We start from the raw sequence: 10,770 nt of genomic DNA, 5'->3' as shown, positions 1-10,770 counted from the left end.
AAACACTTGCTGCTTTTTATTAAAACACTTTTCCAGAGAAAGGAAAATCAACTCACTTGAGAACTAAAACACTGCAAATTTCCATACGCAGATGAATTTCAAAAGATCCTGAAGCCCTCTCTTTAGGCCATGTAATCTAAAGGAAAGGACAAAAGGCTCATAGTTACAGACGAGAATGCAACGATTAACTTCAGCAGAGAAAGATCCCTCCTTGCGGGACTGTCAGATTGATATCTTCCTTAAGTTAGCATCTTTTCTACTCTTACTGCAACTTACTGTGTTATTTTGAGCCCATTTCCAATCTCCTTTGGATTTACTCATGTATTCCAAAAACTTCACACTGTCCACCAGTATGGCTAGCAAACATACCATGTAGTGCTTCAAGCTGTTAACAGAGAGGAGTACTAAAAAGGAAGAATCTCTGTGTTTGACTCTTTTTCCTCATTTTCCACTCAGTTATGAGTACAGCTGCTGCCTGAATTCAATATTCAAAGGTTAAAAAAAAAAAGCAACATATCACACCTTTAACATTCTATTTTATCTACCTGGCTTCTGCTTGAGTCATAGGGAAGTGGACATTTTCCCTAAAATTCAATTTACCACTGGAAAAGAAGAGAGTTTACGCCCACTGCTCTCATTTATTTGCTCAGACTGAGTTCACCTTCAGAGGAAACGTACCTTCCCGCAGGGCGCCAGCAGAGGGCCGCGCACGCCGAGGCCGCGCGTCCTTCCCGGGCGCAGCGCGGAGCTGGGCCGTCCCTCGGCTTCTCCCAGGTGGGAGTCCGTAGCCCCGGCCTGCACGGGGTGAGCTGGCAGGGGTAGAAGGGGGGCGGCGGGAGGTTTTGTGTTGCGGGGCAGTCCTGCCTGCGGCTGCTGTGTTACCCGCGGCGCAGGCAGTGAGCGGGGCAGGCCGCGGTGGTTAGCTCATTGGGCGCCTTTCAGTTTGTATACAGATTTGGGAAGGGGCGGGCGGTAGTGGGAAAACGTGGTGCGCCCGTGAGCGGTTTGCAAATGGAGGCGGTCGGTACAGGGCCGCATGGCCCAGCTCATGCAGTCCTTGCTGCCTTACGGTGTCACCGTGTTTTGTCGTGCCGCGTCATCCTGATCATTAGCAAACTGAAACCCACTGCCAGTAATCGTCTTTTCCTGGCTTACCATACCTGCTTTTGAATCAGGAGGTATAAAAAAAAATGCAAGCCCCCACTGACTTGGCCATCAGTCTGCGTCTGAATCACAGAATGTTTTGTGTTGGAAGGGCCCTGAAAGCTCATCCAGCCCCAACCAGTGCTGTGGGCAGGCAGAGCTGCCCCCCCCAGCTCAGTTGCCCAGGGCCCATCCAACCTAGCCTTGAGCACCTCCAGGGATGGGGCACCACAGCTTCTCTGGGCAGCTGTGCCAGGGCCTCACCGCCCTCTGAGTAAAGAAGTTCCTCCTAAGATCTAATCTAAATTTCTGCAGAAGCCATCATTCCATTGTAGAAGGCCACCAGATTGATGAGACATTATCTCCCTTTGTGAAGTCATACTGGTTGTCTCAGATCCTGATCTTGCATCTGCCTTAATATATCTTCCAGGAGGATCTGTTCCGTGATCATCCCAAGCACAGATCACCAAGCTGCTGTTTCTTCATTTCACCTTTTCTCAAAAATGGGAATGGTGTTTCCTTTTTTTCTGGTCACTGGGGATTTCACCTGACATCTGTTTCTCTTTTCTATGCTATTCCTTTGTCGCACTAGAATGAGGAATTAATGGGGAGTCAAGTCAGCAGAACAGAAATTTACAAGGTTTCTTTAAGACAAACAGCTAGGAGGTATTTAGAACTGGGATCCATTTTAGGCAAAGTTAGTAGTTTTCTTGTTGCTGATATGTTACTGTACAGAAAAAGGGATGATCAAACCCATGCTAAGGTTCCAGAATGAAATAGTGCACCATTGTGCAGTATATACAGACAAATGCCTGTCTGGTCATAGTAATTTCATTTTCAGGTCTACATATACATTCACAGAAAGAAAACAGTATGCAATGCATAATCTTATCCATATATGTAGGTAATTTTGTGTATAAAACAACCAGGAACATATGGCAAGAATCTGTCAGTGATTTGGAGCTGAGACTCAGAATATATAGTGTCCTTGATAGTACAGAGTTAGGGAGAAAGTCAGCTGTACTTATTTTTCAACTACTAATGCTAAGCTAAAGTTTTTACAGCTAATTGTCTTGTCCAAATAATGGCTAGTTTTAGTCTCACATCTTATTTTTCCAGCATCTCAAGATATGGATAGGAAATCAATTCAATTTGGCTTTGCAAAATACACCATGGGCCAAGTTTGAACTCAGAAGTATAATCAGTTAAATTATTGTGTACTATTGTAGTATAAGAAAGGCAAGGTTTTAAGTTGCAATTATCCTTTCCTTTTACATTTATGGGTTAATTTTGTCTCTCAAACAGGTCTTTATAATTGCCCGGAGGCAGGAGAGTGAAAAGCGCAGAGTAATCATGTTGAAAGATTTTATATTTGCTTTTAGCAGTTTAATTTTTTCATGACGGAAGACAAGTCCAACACAAATACAAACAGGATGTGAACACTGTGTGGCACTTCCCTGGCTTTTTGTGAGCGGTGAAACAGGCTGGAAGTGACCTGTGAAGCTGGTCTCTGCATCTCAGGAGCTATGTTCGTCTCAGTGAGGGCAGGCAGTGGGAGCATGCTCCTCCCATGCTGCTGTGGTGTTGGTGTGCGTGTGCTGAGTGCATGGTCCTCTGAATGCTGCTCAGGTGAATTTCACTATCTTCTGATCAGTATCAGCTATGCTGAACCCTACACAACAGTAGAAACCTCCTGGATTCCTGCACCACCACAGCTCTGGGGTTTTATCCAAAACATTAATCTTTTTACTCAAAAGAAGATTATTAACCCCCCTCCCCCCCCTCCCCGATTTATGTGCAGATTTCTGCAGCAGCAGAACCATGGGTTATACTTTGGTAAAGTTTGGGTTGCTCTTTGCTAGCACCTTGCTTTATTGCAGATTGAATGCAGCTGTTCTGGCCACTGCCACATACAGATGCTGTTCAGCAACTGTAGGCTTCAGAAACATAAGAAGTCAAGCTGCATCTTCTGTACTGTGGAAACATGATGGTGTCTGACACTATCTCGCCCTCCCTGTGGGCAAGGTGTCTCAGGGTGCTTGCTTTGTGCTGGAGGAGCAGAGCACATCTGGAGCCTTTGCTGAGACTGGTGTCATTTCATAAATCAGATTAGTTCTTTGAGTCATTCTGTAGCTGGCATTACAGCATGGCCTTAGTGTCATTTTCCAGGGGTGAATTTGGCAACCAAGATTATACAGTCCTTAGATTGTTTATGAAAACATCCAGCCAAAGTCTGTGATCTCCTGCCAAGGCTCTTCTTTTAGTAGTAGTACTGGTTAACGAAGATTTGCTCCTGAACTCTAAATACAGCATTGCTTATGGTTATTTGAAATTGCTGGGGGAGTAAGACACTGGACTGTTGTTTTTATTCTTGTGAGATCCTGAAGCTCACTGTTGCTAGCAGCATATCCACTTGTGTTTAGTTGGTGTTTTGTCAGTGTCGTCCAAGCTTGGATTGGGATGGAGGGGTCTTAGAGCATGGATAGAGGAGAGAACCAGAGTCATTTTACATACATCATACGTGTAAGTGGGGGAATAAATCTGTGGATATCTAGGTTTTAATCATTCTGCTGTTCACAAAATAGTATGGGGACAATTGTCCTTGTTTTGAAGGAACGAAACTTGGCTTACTAGGCTGACAGCAAAAGCATTCATTTAAAATCTTGCCAGAATGCAAACTATTTGTTTTTTGACTTTTTTATCTTGCACGTGTGCAAGCTGACATAGTACATTTCACTGTGCCAAAAATACATCCTCTCTGAGCAGTTATTTAGTGCGGATTTAAATATTTCTAAGTGATTGAGGCTAGTTGCCATCATCCAGATTTGCATTTTTTTCAAAGTGTTTGAAGTTTATTTTGTATTTGCTGCATAAGATTCTGGACAATGAGTTTTCCACCCAGCTGAGTAAAGCAAGAGCGCTGCCCCATGGCACAACTGGCAGCAAGTGTGACAGCAGGCACTGCTCTACGCCTGCAGCTGGCATTCCTGCTGGTACCGAGCTTGGCACACACAGCTGAAGAACTCTTCTAGTTCCAGGCTGAGCAAGAAGCCCCAAGGCCTGTTCACTGCACAATATTCCATTTTGGACAACATTTTCTATGTGGTCAAGGAAAAAAATAAAATAAAATTCTTTCCTAGTATCTGAAATGTGCCCATTTGGGTTGTAATTTTCAGAGGGTAATACTTTTTATTTGTTTGTTCTATTGAAAGTTCTGGAGATGTGGCAGATCACCCTTGCCCGAGTCCTCTGGGAAGACAGATATTTCTGACAGCACAATACAGCAGGTGGAGCTGTGCCAAGTTGCACCTTTGATTTTTCTTGTGGTTGTTGATTAGAAACATAGCTGTTCAATAGTCTTAAGTTCCGGTTCTGTGGCAGTATTTTGTTTTCCTTGTTGGGTGTGCTGGCTAAACTCTTCTGTCTTAAAGCAGAGCAATGTAATATTAATACTTGGAAGTCCAGTGCATACACTGGATTCTTCTTCACTGCACATTCTAAAACAAGATTATCGGTTGCAACTTAGTCCTGCTTTTCTTCTCTTACATTTGTTTATACTTGAGTTTAAACTTGTGCTGTTGCATGGTACGTTTGTGGTCCTCTGCAGTTAGTAGAACCTTAGGCAAGTTCTGCTTGAGTGGAAAATGAACAGTTTGACTTTGTGTAATCTGACTTGATTGCCGCAGTGCAATGGTAAATATTGCCTGTGCTGATGTTCTCTGTGCAGACTCCCTTTTGTTTCTGTTCTTTGCCTCCAAGTCCCAAAATGTCATTCAAAGAATCCCTTAAAATTAAGCTGGGGAGGAAGCACTGTTGTTAATAGTCTTGCTGTAGTTTGATGACTTCAAGAGTCCAATTTGCCACCCTTCAACAGCAACACTTTCTATGAGTTTTCTTAAACTTCCCCAAAGAAAGTAAGAACATATCAGCATCTTTCATAAATTAATTTGCTATTGTAGGAAGGATTCAGGGTGATATGCATGCTTTTATTATACTTTTGTTAACTACTTATAAAGTTAAATTGTCTTGGCTGCAGCATTTTATTCGCAGCAGGAAGCATTATTTTAATATTCTAATTAGGTACAGATTAGTTGCTTGATGGAATAATTTTAAGTAGAATATGTCAAGCGCTGCAGCAAGATTACTGAGGTTCAAAGCATAGCACTTTGATTTGGTTAATATCACGTAATTCTTACTAGCATATATCAAGTTGAAACTGTTAGGCATTTATGCCAGCGTTTGTATTACAGAATTTAAAAGAGACATTTCAGCAAGGAAAAATATATTTTTTAATGGAGCTGCAATTCTTGAGCTACTTCAAACTATTTCTGGTCTGTCACAGAGTTTTTCTGGTTAAAATGTTGATCTGTGAACATAAAAGTGCTGGGAAAATGGTTTGATTGTATATTTTAGAACTGTTACTGAAGAACCACATTAAGCTTAAAATTGAATTTCATTATTTATACCACAAAACAATTAAAGCATATGTTTTATTTTTGCCTTAGCAGGACAATGATATTTTGTTTTCTGAGCAGAACAGTGCAACTAGCAAGTACTTCCAGTCTACCGGGAAGACGACTCTGTTCAGCTCGCGCGAATAAGCCAGTATTGACTCTGTTCACCAAGGTAAAAGTAGTTTTCAGAATAAAGCATCAATATACACAAATCCTAGATGAAATGGCTTGACCTTTTGTGTAGTTTTGGTCATTGCTTTTAGGGTGTTTTTTTACTCTTGGCTTTACAGCGCTTCCTTCTCACAAGCAAGTAGTTACAAGTAACAAATGGAGATTTCAGGACTATTCAATCTCAGTGACACTGTGGTCCATTTTCTAGTAGAAAATTGTTCTCTAACTGCTAGTGTTTCATCCTGGAAATAGACATCAAAAACAAATTTTCATACCTAATCTGTTCAGGACAGGCATAAACGGTCAAAATAGGCTCTTCAAAGCACTCATTTAATTTCACTGCTATATTTGAGACTGAAAATGTATCAGAGTAGTACTGATAGTATACGAGGAAAAAGAAAAGTCTGCTATCACCCTTTCTTTTGCTTTACTCGCTCTGTGAAGCTAACAGGAATAAAATGGAAATAAACCTTTGTCTGGGGCACAGGCTGTTAGGATTCTTAAGCACATGTAGGAAACAGGTGTCATGAGCAAGAATGGTCATCTGTGAGCTACTGCCTTCCACAAATTGTTATTAAGAATCTGGTTTATCTGCAGAGGTCTTTTTCACTTTCAGATGGAATGGCACACTGCAGTTAACTGCATTTATGTCATTATGTAATTTCTGAGGTTCTATAGAATAATGTTAAATGCAAAGCACTGAGAATGTTGATATCAGTATGGTAGTACTTGTTGGTGTTGGGTGAGATTCACATGATTTCCTCTTCCTGAACAATGTTTGTTCATTCCCTTCCTAGCTGTAAAGGAGTATTTAAACTGTGTAACAGAGGAATAGATTTTAAAAGTCCTCATCACTTGTTTCTTAATCAGTGGAATGCATTCTTTAAGAAGGGTGGTACTGTACAGCTTTCTTCTCTGCTTGCCTGATTCAGCATGAATTCATTCACAAAGCAAATGTGATAAGGTAGGGAATAATCTGGAGCTAAGCTCATTAATAATTGGAAAAAGCTCCTCTGTACGATATTGTGTCTCAAAATCTTAAACTAGTAACACTGTATGAAATAAAATTTTCTGGGTGCGGAGTTCAAGTAGCTCTCTAAACTGTCCTTTTTGGCTGAATGTATTTTTAATGTAAAATGTTTTTCATGTCTCATATCACTGTCAGTTGCAAAGAAGAAGGCAGACTGCTTTAAAACTAATGACTGCTCTTAGTTTATACTTATTAATTGCATTTCTCCCTCCTTCCAATTTTTAAGAATGAAAAGAAAAGAGGAAGAGAAGGCAGGAGAGAGCTATGGCTTCTGTGACCACATCAAACTAGTAAATGCTAGCATTGCGAAATGGTCTTCCTCCTAAGAGGCTTTGTTTATGCCAACACAGCATTCATGCAACAACTGCTCCAGGTTTTTGTTTTTGTTTTTTTAAAAAAAGGTATTTTTTTACAGTGTTACTGTAAGTCAAATCAGTTTTCATGTCTCGTTTTACTGTGTAGCTGTATGAGTGTTTATGTTAGTACAAAAGAAGTGGTGGCAGGAACATAGGCATGCTTCCTTCAGCTTCAGCATAAAATGAATACCAAACTGCAGACAGAGTATGCCACATAAATGAGAATTGTCTGTAGAAGTAAAACTTTCCTTCCTAGCGTGTGTACTGTCAAACAGATCCAGCTAATAGTACAGCACAGGTCTCTTTAGGTAGGGATTTTTACTGTGTCAGCAGTAGGAATCCCACTTGCTGCAGTAAGATACCTTTCAGATGGGAGATTGTGTGAGACAGCCTCAACCTGGCAGCCCTATTACATAATAGGATAAATTCATGGCAGAGACCTACTATTGTACTAATTGACTGAAAAAAAATATGGTAATATAAGTAGACCATTTAAACAGATTTCACTGTTAGTGGAGTTAGTTCACTGTCTGATTCCAAACCAGTGCCAATCATATTAGTACTAACACTTGCCTTCTGAGCAGGAGCAAAAACGTATTCTTTGCTGAAAATTAACTTAGTTTTTTAAATGCTTTTGTGTGACTGTTAGAAGGCTTACCACAAACCTAGGAAAACTAAGAATATCATAATAACGCTGCGAAGTGGCTGGCTCTTTGAACTGAATGTGAAGGAGTGATGTGAAGAATTGATGTGCAGGATTCTGGAGCATTTCTATCTGATATGCACTTTTGGGTCTCTAGTATTGGTCTATCCAAAAGCCACAAGCAAAAACCCAGAACTGTTGATGTTTATCATCTTGTGTAGGTTTTCAGAGCAGAAAGATATGTCTCTGCATGAAAGACAGTTTAGATTGGATCTGAATTGAAAGTATTTAATCCAGATGAGTTTACATATGGGAAGTAAGAAAAAGCTACTTCAGATTAACTCTATATATAAAGAAACCGTAGACAGATTTATAAGTGGGAAGGAGTAGGTCTTTTCCAGCTGTAAGTGATGTTTCATGACAGAAGAACCCCTGTATGTTTTGCTGTATGAATTGTAGGCCAAATTCCACTGCTACAGATACTGAAGCAGCATGCCTTCATGTGAGTCACTTTTTCACATGAGCAGTGCTCTGACAGTCATGATACATCATGAAGTCAGCTGATAGCTACAGAGTAAGTCTAGGGAATTTTCAGAAAGGTGAGGTTTTCTTGAACCCCTCTGCAGGTCAGAGCTGTTTCCCAGTTCACTCAGCTGGAGGTTTGTTGCCCTCCTACCTGTGCAAGTTGGGAGGTATCATGTTTAATTTCTATCAGACATTGTCAGCCTATGTCATGTTAATTTGAACTGACACGAGTGACTTGATCTGTAGTGGAACAGAAGTTACTTGTATGAGTCCCTCACTTGCTCCACTTCTGACTAGAACATTATGGGCAGTTGTTTCCAACTGGAGATGGCAACACTTTTACCTCCAGCTGCCAGCCAAAAGAAGGGATGTGTTTATGGCCCTATAAAACATTATGACCTTCTAAACCTTTAGAATAGCAGTTGAAAAATGTTAATTTGTAAGAAAAATAACAGCAAATGTATGCTTTTTGTGGATGAAGCGAGAGTAATTTCTTTTTGTCCATGCTGCAAGGATAAAAATTTAGAAAGCCTTAAGACATGAGAGAAATGGGAGAGGAAAACGACGTTTACAATAATGATAACACCTGCCTGTTTTGTACTTTACAGTGCAGCTAATTTTTGTGTTTTACTTTGTGCTTTATGATGGTCTCAATTTTTCCCCTTTAGAAACCTTGCCCTCTTTGTGATGAAGCAAAAGAAGTGCTTGAGCCATATAAGAGAAGGGTAATGTATTGCAATACTGTACACATTTTATATAGAGAAAAAGTAGTTCATGAGGATTCTTTCTTTGAGAAAGAAAATTGCTTGGATTTATTTGCATCCATTATGCTTTCATGGGTGACCTCTTCAAGACAATTTCAGCACTGAAATTGTCTTGAAGACTGAAAATTTCCATAAAATTCATTATCCAGAAAACATTTTGAGACTATGCAACTGAAATAAGTATTGGCAAACTAAGCCATCGTACACTTAATTGCAAAAGTTTTTAAAATCACTGGACTTGTAAATACTGTTTCCTGTCTGACAGGAGTTTACAATTCTTATGGTGCAGGTGATCATACCATTTGGGAAGTATTTTGGTAAATAGGGCTTCAAATGTTTCAACTGTATTGAAGGACAGTTTTTACTGTCCCTTACAGTTCTTTGCCCAGAGAAGAAGTTGTTAATAGTAGCATTTGAAAGGGATTGCACTGTACTGCCTGACAGTTTGTTGTAGCTAATATTCAAAGGAAGGGGGTTCTTTACGGGGGATCAAAAGTACCTGTCTGGACTGGAGTGAGTGCTTTGTAGATGCATAGCTAAGGACTGTGGCTGCATACATTTTGTTGCCACAAAATGGACAATTTTTTGCAATATAGAAGAATAAATCCAAAAGCACGGAGTGAACCTTATTTCATTTCTGAAAAAGAATCTTCGTAATAAGACAAGCCAGTTTTCTTTTCCACTGTCTAGTATGTACTGACATATTTCTTTTCTGTCACAGTTTATTTTGCAGGAGGTGGATATTACCCTTCCAGAGAACTCAGCATGGTATAATAAATACAAATATGATATACCTGTTTTTCATTTAAATGGAAAGTTCCTAATGAAGCATCAAGTAGACATTCAGAAGTTTGAGGACCAGCTTACAAAGCTGGAAATGCATAATGATGGAAAGCATTGAAGAAAATACAGTTGTTCCAGTGTGGTTCTGAAACAACTGTGCAAAATAAATGGTATGAAGAAATACTACTTGTTATCTGGCCTTACTTTTCTTATAACTTATTGTACCTATGTTCTTAAAAAAATTGGGTGACTCATATTCATATTTAGTCCAGCTGCCTCAGTAGCAAGTGTACGGAGCATCTGCTGTATTCCTAGACTGTGACTTTTCATTGATAGAATAAATGTTGCTCCATAGCAGCAGAGAAAATGAAATGTGCTTTGAGATTGTTAGTATGTGTAAGCTACAGGTCTGTAAGAGACATGAAGAAGTATAGGAGTCTGTCCCAAGTGCTCATTTTGAAACGGTGAAGAAGGCTATATAAATGTGCTGTAAATGAAAAGGACACTTGATTAAAGGTAGCATATGCTCAGTGAAGGAGGGTCGTACCTATAGAATAATAGGTACAATTTGATGAAGCTGTTATTCATACATAAACAATTAAGTGGTTTTTTCTCATGGGGTGAACATGTTGCACTTAATATCTTCTACTGCAAGCTTTGAGCTCCTCAGTACTAGAGTTACTCCCCACCACAACTGAGAAAGAAAGAAGAGAATGAAGTACAATAGAGCCAAATGAACAGGATCTGTAATGGAAGCAACATTTATTAACTCCAAATTAATTTCTACTAATGCCATTAATTTCAGACTATGAAAAGGTAAGCAAGAAACCCAAAGAGCTAATTTTAAAATTTTCTGGCTTAAAATAATAGGATTTCTCCCTTAGAAATGTTTTTTGTTTTT

At 39.8% G+C, this 10,770-nt stretch overlaps 1 protein-coding gene across 1 annotated transcript; it reads left to right on the top strand.

Moving 5' to 3' along the window:
• The first annotated feature begins 673 nt into the window (after positions 1-673).
• CZH5orf63 (chromosome Z C5orf63 homolog) lies at positions 674-10,055 on the top strand. The gene is made up of 4 exons (XM_010726013.3): positions 674-804; positions 5,652-5,769; positions 8,991-9,047; positions 9,808-10,055. Exons 2-4 carry the CDS (start codon positions 5,656-5,658, stop codon positions 9,985-9,987), a joined length of 351 nt encoding a protein of 116 aa, XP_010724315.1. The 5' UTR covers positions 674-804; positions 5,652-5,655; the 3' UTR covers positions 9,988-10,055.
• Positions 10,056-10,770: the final 715 nt, after the last annotated feature.

Source organism: Meleagris gallopavo, chromosome Z (genome assembly GCF_000146605.3).
Source record: "Meleagris gallopavo isolate NT-WF06-2002-E0010 breed Aviagen turkey brand Nicholas breeding stock chromosome Z, Turkey_5.1, whole genome shotgun sequence".
NCBI classification, from domain to species: domain Eukaryota; kingdom Metazoa; phylum Chordata; class Aves; order Galliformes; family Phasianidae; genus Meleagris; species Meleagris gallopavo.
This window is presented reverse-complemented; position numbering and strand designations above follow the sequence as displayed.

What these genes read in the sequence shown, in the direction of transcription:
- CZH5orf63 (XM_010726013.3), top strand. Translation starts at nt 5,656, where the DNA reads ATGATATTTTGTTTTCTGAGCAGAACAGTGCAACTAGCAAGTACTTCC. An exon ending in TATTGACTCTGTTCACCAAG is followed by an intron (nt 5,770 to 8,990) that starts GTAAAAGTAGTT and finishes TTTCCCCTTTAG; the next exon opens with AAACCTTGCCCTCTTTGTGA. An exon ending in TTGAGCCATATAAGAGAAGG is followed by an intron (nt 9,048 to 9,807) that starts GTAATGTATTGC and finishes TTTCTGTCACAG; the next exon opens with TTTATTTTGCAGGAGGTGGA.